Source organism: Apodemus sylvaticus, chromosome 17 (assembly GCF_947179515.1).
Source record: "Apodemus sylvaticus chromosome 17, mApoSyl1.1, whole genome shotgun sequence".
Classification (NCBI taxonomy): domain Eukaryota; kingdom Metazoa; phylum Chordata; class Mammalia; order Rodentia; family Muridae; genus Apodemus; species Apodemus sylvaticus.
Genome location: NC_067488.1, coordinates 59,188,583 through 59,203,222, shown reverse-complemented (window position 1 = coordinate 59,203,222; position 14,640 = coordinate 59,188,583). Strand labels below are relative to the sequence as shown.

Sequence of the window (14,640 nt, the reverse complement as noted above, 5' to 3'; positions counted from 1 at the left end):
ATAGATCTTTTGGCCACAATGTATTTTCCCCTATAGTCACAGGACTAAGAAATATTGATACACAGTAAGTATGTTTTCTTTTCTCTCACATGCTATTCCCTATTAGACTTTTATTTGCATGTACTCTTGTGCTTCTTTAGAAGGACTTCAGAGCTTGCTGAACTGCAAAAAGGTTGCGTCACTGGTCACTGGCATATTCCACCCATAGCTACTCATTCTGTCTTAGATAGGGTTCCATTGCTGTGAAGAGACACCACATCCAAGGCAACTCTTATAAAAGACAGCATTTCATTGGGGCTGGCTTATATTTTCGGTTCATTACCAGCAAAAGATTCTCCTCCATTGGCTTCTCAGCAGGAGGAGGCTATCTCCTCCATCTCTGGCCAACCTAGAGCACTAAGAGTCCTCAGTGCCCACCCCACAGTGACACATTTCCTCCAACAAGGCCTCACCTCTTGATAGCGTCACTTTTTGTCAATGAAGCATTTAAACACATGAGTTTATGGAGGCCAAACCTATTCAAACCACTACATGTACTGAACAATTCACGCTTTGTAACTTCTGTTCCAAAGTTCAGCTCTACTGGCATAGCAATAGCAGCATTTCTTAGGTTGGTTGCGCCACAAACCTCACACTAGCACATCTAGACTTACTGAGGCAATCCCATTTTACCAGCAATTATAACAGTTTCGAATTGTCATGTATTAGTCTCTTGAGTCACACTGGAATCAAGTTGGATACCACTTGGTTTCCATGTATGTATTTCAAAAGAAATTAGGAAATAGAAATTAGATTTATTCCAGTTTTTACAAACTAGGAGAGCACAACCTCCAGCCCCTGGTGCCCTCAGTGTTTCTCCATTTTGCTTGTGACAGTGCTACAATATTAGAGAAGAACAGAGGCAAGAGCTAGGAAACAGGCCGGGTAGCTGACCTGTAATCAGCTCGTAGAACTGTGGGAAGTCTTTTCCTGTAAGACGGGCTCTTCTTTTGGTTGGTGGCCTGGTGCTGGGGCCTTTTAGTGTCTTTTCCAAGCTTGGGGTTCCTGCAGAAAGTCTGAACATACTAATTATGCGTGTGTGTGTGTGTGTGTGTGTGTGTGTGTGTAAGTCTGTGGGGCTAGGCATCTGTGTGCATATGTGGAGAGAGGCCAGGGACAGCTAGTGTTTTATTCTATCTTTGCTTTATTCACTTGAGAAAGGGTCTCTCACTGAAACTTGAGTTAGGTTCGAAACCAGCAAGTCGAAGCCACTCTCCTGTCTCCACAACTGGTACAAGAGGCCATACTCTGCCTTTTTACCTGGGGGCTGACTTTGGATCTCAGACCTTCATGCTCAGCCAGAAAGTATTCTTACTTGCTGAGCCATCTCTCCAGCCTGGAAAGTTTTCATCATGTGGGTTTCTTTGTTTTACTGTTCCTGGGAATCACGGTCACATAGCTGGAAAAGGCTGAAAAACCTGTCTGGAATGTCACAACCCTTATCTCACCAGAGCTTCAATTGAGGGTCAAGGTGACAAGATGAGGCTTAACAGTTCTATGACTTCCTCTGCCCTCCCTTTCCACTTCTGTCTAGTTAGAACCTCAGGTTTCATTTGTCTTCCCCCCCCCCCTTCTTCATCTTCCATGGGGCACTATGATCCTCATCTAACCAGCATCTCTGTTTCTGCAGCATTTGGTCGGAGTGTAGTGTATATCACCAGGGCAGATCACACCCTTACCTCAAATAGATCAAGCTAGTTTATTCTAGAGCCGAGTAATAATGGTTGTGGCCCAGGAGTAATGATTCTTGTCACACCTCCCCCCCCCCACCCCCAGTTCCATGTTCCAACATGGTAACAGTTTCATGCCGTTTCTGCAGTAACAGAACAGGAGTTACAATACAATCAAGGCTCTTGGTGGAAGCATCCGATAGTCAGGTTGCAGCCAGAATGGGAGATCTGTTAGAGGCTTCAAATGGCATCTGATGGCATCCTCAGCCTTCGGGCCGATGGAAGTTCATTTCAAAAGGACTTATCTGATAGTCCCTGGATGTTTGGTAAGGTTCATAAGGTGGGTAAGGAATGGAATTATTTATAAAGGGGCCTGGGGAGAGCTGGAGGTAATGTGGCTCCAGGCCTGGAATATTCCAAGTCTCTATAATCACAGTTCTAATTAGCTCATGGGCCTGGTAGAATTATTCAGTTTCAAGGCCACCATTCTTACATACTGCGCTGTCACTGTAGTGATCACATTCCATCGTTCCTTCATAAATATTCTTTCATATGCACATCTTTTCCACGTCTCCCTCATTGAAATAAATGTCAGTTCCTACTGTTCCTGTCACACTGTACTAAGAGCTCTACATGCATTAACCATGTGGAATTTCACATCTAGTAACTATCATACAAGTTCATTGCACATATTCATCATAGATAGTACTCTGACACAGAAAGAGACTTCAGACTAGTGTATACTATACACTGAACAATTATATCCTCTTCACGATGCAGATATTCACCAGATGATATGAGTGAGGCTAGAGATAAGTCACTCTCATGACTTAAATTAAGAAGAAGACTGGATTTCCCACTACAAACTTATATTATTTAGAATCAACATTTCCTACTTCAGTCCCACATTTAGAATTAGAGGACAGTTTTAAATAAACACATAATAAAACTATAATGTCCTGAACATTTGACCTGTGCGTTGTTTGATTTGGTTTGGCCTTTATCGTTTTCAGTGCTAACTGGGGTTTGAACTCAGGCCCTGGTACATGCTAGGCAGGCCACTTACATTGGTTGCACAGGCCATTCAACACCATGATTATTACATATGCGATAGTTAGTGTTACCTCATTAGCTTGATTTGTCAAGCGAATTTTCAACTGGATTAGGTAGCTTACTGAGGGCAACAGTGAGTATTTTTAACTGAGTTGATGATGCTTCTCTATATGCCTCTAGGAGAAATTTGCATGGGGGGGCCAACGTCACAAACATGGCTGAGTATAGATTATCATGAATATCTACAGTATACTCAATTCACTACATTGCGTGTAATCATATGGAACCTTAAAGGCTGAAGAGAGAGGCCAAAGATAAAGTCAGAGATGCATGGTTGGAAGGTCAGCTGTTGTAAGCATGAGGGTAAGGCACAGCCTGTCGGCCTGACAGGCAGCTTCAGCTATGAGGAACTATAAACAGAGAGTCTGCCCACCCCTGCTCAGAATTTGATCGACAGTATTGTTCCACAGCAAATGGTACTTTAAATCTATGTTGATGGGAATTCATAATAAAAGCAACAGGAAATGAAAGCATATTTTGCTAGCTAAAAGTGGGACTATTATAATAAGTTAGTTGCTTGGTAGGATGTGAAGAACTGGGGCATTCTGAAGAACAACAAAAGCCTTAGATCGCTTTGAACAGATTTGGTGAGTTGAGAAACTCTGATTCTGCTCAAATGATAGGAAAGTGCTCAGAAAAGGCTCAGTTTCAGACAAATATGCAAGGAAGAAGACTGAAAGTTTGGATGTGCACCTCCAGATAAAGCCCCAGCATGGTCCGGAATATCCCAATAAAAAGCCACACAAGAGACTTTTGGAATACACTCGCTCCTGGACTGTTAGGTCACTCAGTTATCTCAGCCACAGCCGAAATATGAATGCGACTCACCTAGGAAGGATCTGGGCAGGGACCTCGTGCTTCTGACATAGCAAGAAAGCCACCAAGGTTTCCAGCAAACAGATTGGGAAAGGATCTTCACCAACCCTAAATCCGACAGAGGGCTAATATCTAATATATACAAAGAACTCAAGAAGGTAGAACCCAGAGAACCAAATAACCCCATTAAAAAGTGCGGTATGGAGCTAAACAAAGAATTTTCACATGAAGAACTTTGGAGGGCTGAGAAACACCTTAAGAAATGTTCAACATCATTAATCATTAGGGAAATGCAAATCAAAACAACCCTGAGATTTCACCTCACACCAGTCAGAATGGCTAAGGTCAAAAACTCAGGAGACAGCAGGTGTTGGCGAAGATGTGGAGAAAGAGGAACACTCCTCCACTGCTTGTGGGATTGTAAGATGGTGCAATCACTTTGGAAATCAGTCTGGAGGTTCCTCAGAAAACTGGGCATGGCACTTCCTAAGGACCCTGCTATACCACTCCTGGGCATACCCAGAGGATTCCCCAGCATGTAATAAGGACACATGCTCCACTATGTTCATAGCAGCCCTATTTGTAGTAGCCAGAAGCTGGAAAAAACCCAGGTGTCCCTCAACAGAGGAATGGATGCAAAAAATGTGGTATATTTACACAATGGAGTACTATTCAGCCATTAGAAACAATGAATTCATGAAATTCTTAGACAAATGGATGGAGCTGGAGAACATCATACTAGGTGAGGTAACCCAGTCTCAAAAGATCAATCATGGTATGCACTCACTGATAAGTGGATATTAACCACTTGGAATACCCAAGAAATAATCCACATATTAAATGATGTCCAAAAAGAATGGAGGAGTGGCCCCTGGTTCTGGAAAAATTCAATGCAACAGTATAGGGGAATACCATAACAGGGAAATGGGAAGGAGTAGATGGAGGAACAGGGGGAGGGAAGAGGGCTTATGGGACTTTCGGGGAGCGGGGACCCAGAAAAGGGGAAATCATTTGAAATGTAAATAAAGAATACACTGAATAAAAAAAATAAAAATTAAAAAAAAGAAGGAAAGACAGGGCTAACAAATGAGGTACTGGTAGCCTTCCAAGTCCTGTGGGTAAGACAAAGGTGCAACCTCATGCTGTATTGCATAGAGAAGAAAGAATGGTCTAGTGACTGAGCTGTAGTATTGAGGTCTACTTACCTTTGGTTTTCACAAGGAACATGTGTGTGTATGTGTGTGTGTGTATACCTTTAAAGATGACACAGCATTTCCAGAGAGAAGGCTATTTTACTTGCCTTTATGTTGGATATTTAAACCTTGGGATTCACAATAGAAAGGAAAACAAGGGATTAAAACAATTAAAAACAGCTGTTATCAGTTGTGGTGGCACAGGTCTGCAGCCCCAGCAGGTGGGAAATGAAGAGAGGAGGATCAGGGGTTTCAATACTTTCTCAAAGGTACATAGTGACTTTGAGGTTAGCCCTAACCATGTCTCAAAAGACAGGCAAAAAAAAAAAGAAATCAAAACCATAAGAAAATAGGAAGGATGCTAAAAATGATGAATGCTGTATTAGAAAACAAAAGTGTTAAAAGTTAAATCAATTGGCCTCTTAGTCCTGAGGGATTAATGGAAGGGATCATCCTGACATGTATATAATTCACTTCATGGGGAGTGAAGGCATGGGAGGCTTCCTGTACAAGCAGAGATATCTTTGTTGGAAGAAGTTGAAGTGGTCTTCTCTGAAAGAGTTTGCCAATTGGAAGAAAGTACAGAACAGTTTTGGAGCGGATATAATTTATATTGATACTTGTACAACTCCTAAGATGTTAACAGCCCATTTCTTCACATTCTTCCCCCAGTGAAGATAAGAAGACTCCAGTTGGTTGCACACATACTGTGACTATCAGGAATGAGTTGTATTTTTAAGGACACAAACCATCCTTGGGCTGAGTCTACCTGTGTAGTTCATAGGGCACACAGAAAGTCCGTGACTGCATGGTTTGTCATAGGACACACCTGTTTTTCTGGAGGATTGGCAAGGATTTCTTGTAGTTTGCTTGTAGGTAGAAAAGTGGGTATACAAGCTACACCTTAAAATGGCTGATGCAATTACTTCTCAAAAAGAAAATGTTTCTTTTGGCACACAATTTCAATCTTAGGTCTTGGTAATAGGCCTCTGTTAACAAAAGATGATGAATGTGGTGTGTGTTATAAAAAAACAAAACCAAAAGAAAACCTTTTCCTCTAACCTACACCTTATCAGCTGTGAGTCAAAGGAGATTAGAAGGGATGTTGGTCCCACTATCCTTTTTCAACATGAACTCTCTATGGCCTTTACTCTCTCCCCACCTTCTGATTCTAAAAGCACCTCCCAGTGGTGACCCTTCCCCCATAGGTCAAGAATGTAATACTTGGACTTTGGGGAACATCTCTCCAACTCATAGCAGGAGACACCTACACATCCCATGTGTTTCTAGTTGGCATTGTTCGTGGTGTCTTTAAAAGTATGTGAGCATAAATAAAACAGAACTGTAGAGAAACAGTTTGAGTGGAGATTTTATTTTGCTGAATTAGCTTTTGTATTTTATCCTTGATTAAATATATTGAGTACCTGGTACACAGAGCTCTCAAACTGTGGGTTGACAAGAACTTTGCGTTCAGTTTTGCTCTGATCAAACTTACCACTTTGAAAGAAAAAGTGTAAAAACTGTTTTTTCAAACTATATAGGGATGATTATATGCTAATTCTTATGGTTCAGTCTTTAATAGTACATAACAGATTCAGGACAGTCCTGCAATCAGTGAAATATAGGGAACTTCAATGAAGTTTAAAGGGACACACTGTATGAGCAGGTGGGACAGGGCAATGAATAAGCATTTGATGAATGGGGGGAGTTCCTGGGAACCAGGGCTTCTTTTGTATGGATGCATAAACGTGGAAAGAGAAAGCTTTGTCATGTTATATTATGTTACTTGTATGTTGACCACAAGAGGAATCTGATTCTCAGAGGCCCGAGATGTTGCCTGGGATGTTAAGACATTGTCTGAATTAGGAAATATGGGTCCAAGGACAAACTAAAGGGGAGGCTGGCAATGTACTGTTAGGGAAGAACTCAGTGATAGTAGCAGGCTCTTTATATGATTATAGGAAATAAAGCTGTATTAATCAATATAATTCCTTAATATAAATCTAAACGGACTAACTCTGATCTTATTGTTGTAGAGGAATCCCAGGCAGGAAATGTGGAACAATCATCCTAACGGCGGAGGAGCTAAACTGCTGCAGGGTAAGCAAGCGTTTTCTTTGTTTAAAATTATTTTTATTTACAACTGTTTTACTGGTTTTGGAGAATTTCATATAATGTACTTTGATCACACTCCCTTCCTCAATTCCATACTCCTTTCTTTAGACATCCAATTTTATCTCCACTTTAAAAATTAAAACAAATCCAAAAAGAGGCATCCAGGCCAATCTGTGCTGTCCTTATACTTTGAGTCGTGTGGTCAGCCACTGGAGGGGTCCTACCAGCAGTCATCCTGTTGAAGATAAGTGACTGTCCCCAACCCAGCAGTTATGCATTACCCATAGCTCCTCAGCTAGGGGTGAGACTTTGTGCCTATTTCCTGTCTAAGCTGGGATTTCTCTGGCTTGAGCTTGTATCAGTCTTGATCGCGCTGTCACAGCTAATGTGAGTTCATAGGTGAAGTTGGCCTGTTCTGTCCAGACAACTGTGTGCTCGTAGATTTGTACCACCAGAGGCTCAGGTTCTTGTCTACTCCAGAAGTGTCTGGGATGGGTTATAGATGAATGGGCCTTAAATCCAATCAGAGTGGTTGGTTACACCCACAACATTTGTGCCACTATTGACTTAGCATATCTCACAGGCAGGTCACTGTTGTATATCACAGGGTTTGTAGCTGGGTTGACGGTTAGGTTACCTTTCTCATCTGGTAACATACAAAGTACCGTCCAGTATTGAGAATGCTAATCAGTAGGGGTGAAACCTCTAGTTTGGCAGCCACTCAATTTCTCCATGTTCAAATGTTGTCTTCAGTGATAGAGCTTATCGTCCATATCTGGAGAGCAACCAATAGCCTCGGAAGTAGCCTGTGATGTTTGAGAGTTTCCAGGGAGCCTTTTTGGCAAACAATGAAATTAGTTGTAACTCATTCCTGACATGGGAAGTTTCATTTGGTGACATAAGATGTCAAGTTTGGGCATTGTCTCTCCCATTCTTTGGCGATTCTGCTTGTGTTTCTTTCATATACATGCATGTGTTAGGAAGTTTCTTTAGGAGCAGGTTTCCATGTGACCCCCCTCAAGGAGTCTTTAGCATTAGATGTTTCTCTCTATGTCCCTTCCCTTATCCCCCTCTTCCATCCCCTTCTAAATCTATCTACTCCAGTTTCTTGCCTCTCTCTTCATAAATATATATTCTATTTCTCCTTCCACAGGAGATCCCTTCTCACCCCTTAATATGTACCTAACGTCAGTGGTTATACTAACTGTAGCAAACATATTAAGGTTTTAGAAGCTAAACATGCAATAATTTTAGTTTTGTATCTGTGTTACTTTTGTTAGGATGATATTTTCTGGCTCCATCCATTTACCTGAACATTTCATAATTTTATTTTCAATAGCTGAATAACATCCTTGTGTGTGTGTGTGTAATGATGATATATAGATATATATATATATATATATATATATATATATATATATATATATATATGAATGATGTTTTCATAATCCATGCATCAGTTGATGGATATCTAGGCTGTTTCCAATTTCTGTCTGTTATGAATAGAGCAGCAATGGATGACCAAGTGTCTCTGTAGTGGGATATAAATCTTTTTGCTTATTCTCCAAATAGTAGTATAGCTAGATCTTGACAGACATCCTTTCCCAGATTCCTGAGGTCCTACCACACCGATTTTCTCATCGTATATAAAAGTTGGCATCACCCTATCATGAATAAATGCCACCCTTTCCCCACATCCTTGCCATTTGTTGTGTCTTTTTTTTTTTTTTTAAATCTTGACCATTCTGAACAAGATAAGGTAAAGTCTCAAGGTAGCTTTAATTTGTGTTTTCTTGATGGTATTGAACACTCCTTAGTTGTTTCTTGGACATATAGATTACATCTATGTTCTCCACTTTCCCTTGTGTCAGATTCAAGGTATCTAGCCTTCCATAGAAGTCTCTGATCTGATGCACTTAGAACTGAGTGTTGTGCAGGTTGTTGAGTATGGATCTGTTTGCCTTCTCATAAAGTCTATCATCCAGATTCTTCACACCATTTTTGAAGATGCTCTTTTTAATCCAGGATGTATTTCTGGCTTCTTTATCAAATATCAAGTGTCCATAGACTTGTGAATTTCTAGATGGATCATAAGTCCACTGATCCACACATCTGGGTTTTTCCCTCCCTTTGAGGATATCTGTTATTTTTGAGGATAACTCTGTACTCTCATTTAAAATCTGGATAGTACTACTTCTAGCAGGATTTTTTCTTTGGTTTTAATCTTTTAGGATTGTGTTAGATATCCTGGGATTGATTTTATTTGTTTGTTTGTTTGCATGCTTGCTTGCTTATTTATTATTTATTTGTGTGTGTGTGTGTGTGTGTGTGTGTGTGTGTTTTCATATGAAACTAAAAGTAGTCCTTTCAATTTCTGAGAAGAATTGTGTTGGAATTTTGAAGGAAGTTACATAGTTGTATTTGCTTTTCTTAGGATGGTCATTTTCCCAATGATCCTTGAGCATGGACAGTCTAATGGCTTCACTTTTGTTTTTTTTTTTTAATCTTAAGGTTTTTTTTTTTTTTTTCTTAATGTGGGTCATTAACTTGCTTGGTTAGAATTATCTATCCCAAAATATTTTTTACTTTTGAGATGATTGGGAAAGGCACTGCTTCTTTGATGAAAATATTTATCAGCTGTAGGAGTTTCCCAGTGGAATTCTCAGGGTCACTTATGTATGCTATCAAATCATCTGCTTGTAAAAATACTTTTACTTCTTTCTTTATTATTGGAGTCCCTTTGATCTACATTAGTTGTGTTATGGCTCTGGCTAAGGTTTCAATGTTAAGGAGGTGTGGAGAGAGTGGGCATTCTTTTCTCCTGGTTTTGGTGAACATTCCTCAAGAGTTTCTTCTGTTTTAGGTTGATGTTGGCTGTGGGCTTGGTGTAAGCTGCCTTTATCAGGGTGAGGTATGCTCCTTGCATCATAGTCCTGTCAGGGTTTTTATTAAGAAGGGATGGTGGATCTTTTTCAGAGTTTTTTTTTTAATTTTCTTCTGTAAATTTAGTGTCCAGTGACTTTTGTCTTTCAGTCTATTTGTGTGGCAGATTATAGGATGATGTCTAATGATTTACATATATTGAATCATCTCTGGAATTTAGCCAATTTCTTCCTGGTAAACAATCTTTTTGACATGTTCTTGGATTTGCTTTGCAACTATTGCCTATGTCCGTTATAGATACAAGTTTATAATTTCCTTTTCTTCTTTCTTTCTCTTTCTCTTTTTCTTTCTTTTTTGGTTCGGTTTTTTGAGTGATTTAGATGCCAGGCTAATAGTGGCTTCATAAAAAAAAATTAGGATATGTTCTATCAGTTTATGTTTTGTGAAATGAGTTGAGCACTATTGAGATGAATTCTTATTTGAAGGTCTGGTAAAATTCTTCACTGAATTCACCTGGCACTGGATTTTTTTTTTTTTTTTTTTGGTGGGGGGTGTTGAGAGACTTTTAATGGAAATTACTTTAAATTTCACTAGTGTTTATGATCTGTTTAAATATGATTAAATATGACAAGTTGTGTACATCAAGAACTTCATCTGTCTCTCTTTGGTTTTCCAATTGGGTCAAGTACAGATTTTAAAATGTCCTAATGATCCTCTGTATTTCCTTAGTGTCTTGTCATTTTTAAGAGATTCTTTGATTTTACTCACTTGGATCTTCTCTTTGTGTCTTTTACTTAATTTGACTAAGTTGGATCTTCTCTCTGTGTCTTTTAGTTAATTTGACTAAGGGTTTGTCAATTTTGTTGTTTTCTCAAAGAACCAATTCTTTATTGATTCTTTGTATTTTTTAGTTTAGTTTGTTTGCTTATTTTGTTTCTAGTAAATTGATTTCAGCCCCTAGTTTGCCATCCATGTTTTTGTGGTGTTACGTCTTCTTATCGTTCTAGAGCTTTCAGATGTGCTACTAAATTACTAAAATGAGATCTTCCCAATTTTTTTTTTAACATAAGCACTGAGTGCTATGAACTTGTCTCTTCGAACTGCCTTAATCATGTCCCATAGGTTTGGGTAGGCTGTGTTTTCAATTCTAAAATGTTCTGAATTTTCTTGATTTTTGTTTGGTCTATTGTTTTATTCGGCAGTGAGTTGTTCAGTTTCTACGAATTTGTAAGCTTTCTGGTGTTTCTGTTCTTGATATTAAGATATAATTCCTGGTGGTCAGATAGGTTGTAGGGTGTTATTTAGTTTTCTTGTTTCTTTTGAGACTTGTTCTGGTCCTGTGTACATGGGAAATTTTGGAGACAGTTCAATGAGGTGCTAAGAAGAAGGTAAATTCTTTTGTTTGGATGGAATGTTCTGTAAATATCTGCTGATTCCATGTGATTTACAACATCATATAGTTCCAACATTTGGTTTCTCTCTGGATGACCTGTCTATTGGCAAGAGCAAGGTGTGTAAATCACTCACTGATTGTGTGAAGGGGCCATATGTGATTTTAGCTGTAGTGATGTTTCTTTTATGGACTTGAGTATTCTTGTGCTTGGTGCTTAGATGTTTAGGATCCCAATATCCTTGTGATTTTCCTTTGATGAGATGCAGTGTCCTTCCCCATCTCTTTTGTTCTCCTTTGGATATGTTTTGGTTGTAAGTTTACTTTCTCAAATGTTAAAATGACTATACCTGCTTGTTTCTTGGGTCAATTATCTTGGAGTATCCTTTCCATTCTTTCACTCTGATGTGATTGCTATCCTTGATTATAAGATATATTTCCTTGATGTAGCAGGAAGATAGATTTTTCAATTCAATGTGTTGGTCTGTATATTTTTTTAATGAGGTATTGAAACTGTCAATATTGAGAGTTATCAGAGAGCAGTGTTTATTGATTCCTGTTAATTTATTTTTATGAATTTTCTCTTTTGTTTTAGTACTCTGGGATTATTTATTTTTAACATCTTCTTGAGTGCAATAACCTCTTCACAATGAAATTTTGCTTTGAGTATTTTCAGCAGAGCCCTATTGGTAAACAGGCATTGCTCAAATTTGGTGTGTAATGTTTATATTTCTCCATTTATTGTGACCAATAGTTTTGGTAAATATAGTAATCTGGTATGACATTTTTCATCTCCCAAAGTTTGTAGAAGATCCATCCTGGTCATTCTGGTTTTCAGAGTCTCCACTCAGAAACTGTTATCTTAATTGACCTGCCTTCAGGTCAATTAAGCTTGCAGCTTTTAAAAGCTTTTCTTTGATCTGTATGATAGTGGTTTGATTATTATGTGTTTGGGGAAATTTCCTTTTCTGGTCCAATCTATTTGGTATTCTGTCTGCTTCTTGTACCTTGATAGCCACTGTTTTCCTTGGGTTGGAAATCTTTTATGCTATGATTTTGTTGAAAATATTTTTCTGTGCATTTGACCTGAGTTTCTTCTCATTTCTCTTGTTTTTTTATTTCTTATAAATGTGGCCTTTCCTTAGTGCCCTAGATAGATTTCCTGAGTTTTTTTGTGCCTGGATAATTTTATATTTAACACTTTTTTTTTTGACTGAGGTATCCATTTCTTCTGATCTGTTGTCAACATATGAGGTCATTTCTCCCATGTCTTGTAGTCTGTGGACAGAGCTTATTTCCAGGTGTTTTGTGTGACTTCATTTTCTTTCTTTCTTTTTTCAGTTTCAGTTTTTTTTCATGATTCTATTTCTTTGTTAAATTCTACTTCATGCATCAAAGTGTGTTAGTTTTTCATTCAACTGTTTTGTTTTTTTTGTTTGTTTGTTTTTATGGACTTTAGTAAGTAATTAATTCATATCCTTGTTAAGGTCCTTGGACATATCTTAATTTGAAGTTCTTTTCTTGTGATTCACTGATGATGCATTTCTCATGGTGACTGTAATAGGGTGTCAGTTCTGGTGAGGCATGTTGTTTTTCCTGTTCATGTATGTGTGTTTGTATCATAGTCTAGGCTTCTGGTGTTTTAACTATTGAGTTGTTTCCAGGTGTTTATATATGGTCTTGTCTGATTGGGTGGGTATTCCAATTCTTGGTTCTTGATGCCTTTTCTGAATCCTAGGCAAGTATAGAGGCTGTGGGGTCTCTATAACGACCACTTATGTAGGTCTGCAGATGGCAGAAAGGAATGGAAATGGGCTAGGAGGAACAGGTGAGATTGGTTATGGGTATGAGCTAAGTAGGGGTAATGTTTCCACACACCAAGTTCCAGAGTCCCCAGGGAGGAGGGACTCCTGTATGTAGGGTGTGATAGGATAAGGAATAAATTTAGTGAGACAGGAGTGAAAGGGCCATGGAGATCCTAGGTATATAGCAAGAGCTGGAGACTCATGGAGTTTGGGTAGAAGGGCCCCCTGAATCAGGTTGCTATGGGAATTAAGATTAAGTCTGTTGAGATGGTAATGGAGAAACCAAAGGAAGGTAAAAATCACCTGCCCAAGTCCCAGCCCACTGTGGCCTCTGTGGGTCCTGAGAAAAATGTGTTTCTGGGTATTGGTGGTTGAAACCACCAAATAAATATGGCTGCAAGGGAAGGCTGAGAGGATCACCAGGAAATAGCTAAGTTGTATTTGTACCAAGAGGCGACATCCCTAGGGTATGGAGGTAGGGTGTGAGGAGGGACACCTGCCTGAAAGCTACAAGGCTGAGGGTGAGACTGGAAAGACAGTAATGAAGGACTGGAAGAATGGTAAATATTATCCAAGTCCCAGCCTAGTGTGGCCACTGGAAAACCTGGTAGAAAGTGCTTCTAGGTGTTGACAGCCGACACAAAGGAAAAAAGGTAGCCTGGAAGGGGAAGCTAGAAGCTAAGAAGATCAGTCAAGGCAACATCTCTTCCACTGTTCGTAGGGTAGTGTTTAGTCAACATCCTGAAATGCCTAAGATTGCTTGCCTCAACCAAAGCTTGTCATAATTTCATTCTCATGCATACACTATTAGGATGTGAAACTTTTCTTCAGCAAGTTAGTTTTCATCTTGAAGAGACTCATGTTTAACTCAAATAAATGGTTATTCTACTGAAACTGCAAGCTGCTTTAAGCTGGATTTCATTGTCAAGTTCTGGTAATAAAATGAATTTTTCTTTTTGAAACTCAAATGATTTGGTAACACATCATAAATCTTAAAATATCATCCACATTTGGTCCTTACCTAGACGTCTTACAGCTCCCAAGTATATGATGTGATAATTGTCAAAGAATTTCTGGAATCGATGACAGTTTAATCACTTGGGGTCTTAGGAAATTCACAGGGTTGATGATGATTTATGATTCTGGGCATCTTTAAGATTTTTTTCTGCACAAAAGTTCTTGATGTACTCTGCAATAATGTTCAGTTCATCTTGGGTTTTGTGCAGCCATTGCATTGTCTTCTATCAGTCTTACAAGCTCTACTTTTTTATGTGCTGTCACTGGAGCAGCATCAGTAACTATACCAGATATATTGACTATGGAAAAATAAATTGCTTTAACATTATTTACTACTTTTTGTAATTCATTTTACTTAGTTGTGTCTTTCTAACAATATTAAAAAGACTCATTCCTTCAGTGACATCATATTTGTCATCAACATTCTAATAAAAATAGCAAAATCAGTCATATTTGCAGCATCAGACCTGCTGCCTGTCACCAAAGCATAAAATGTAAAGCAATGGCTCTGCTCTCCCAATGTCTCTCGGTAGATTTTCCAGTGCATTCGATCCATGTGGCTATAGTCTAATAGAACAAACAAATTGTTTATAGAAATA

At 38.9% G+C, this 14,640-nt stretch overlaps 1 protein-coding gene across 2 annotated transcripts in view; it reads left to right on the top strand.

Moving 5' to 3' along the window:
* Positions 1–14,640, top strand: part of Cpne8 (copine 8) — a 178,920-nt gene that overhangs the window by 82,935 nt on the left and 81,345 nt on the right. For both annotated transcript variants that reach the window (XM_052161280.1, XM_052161281.1), the window contains one exon: positions 6,868–6,931. In XM_052161280.1, coding sequence (XP_052017240.1) covers positions 6,868–6,931 — 64 coding nt within the window. The remainder of the gene's footprint in view (positions 1–6,867; positions 6,932–14,640) is intronic.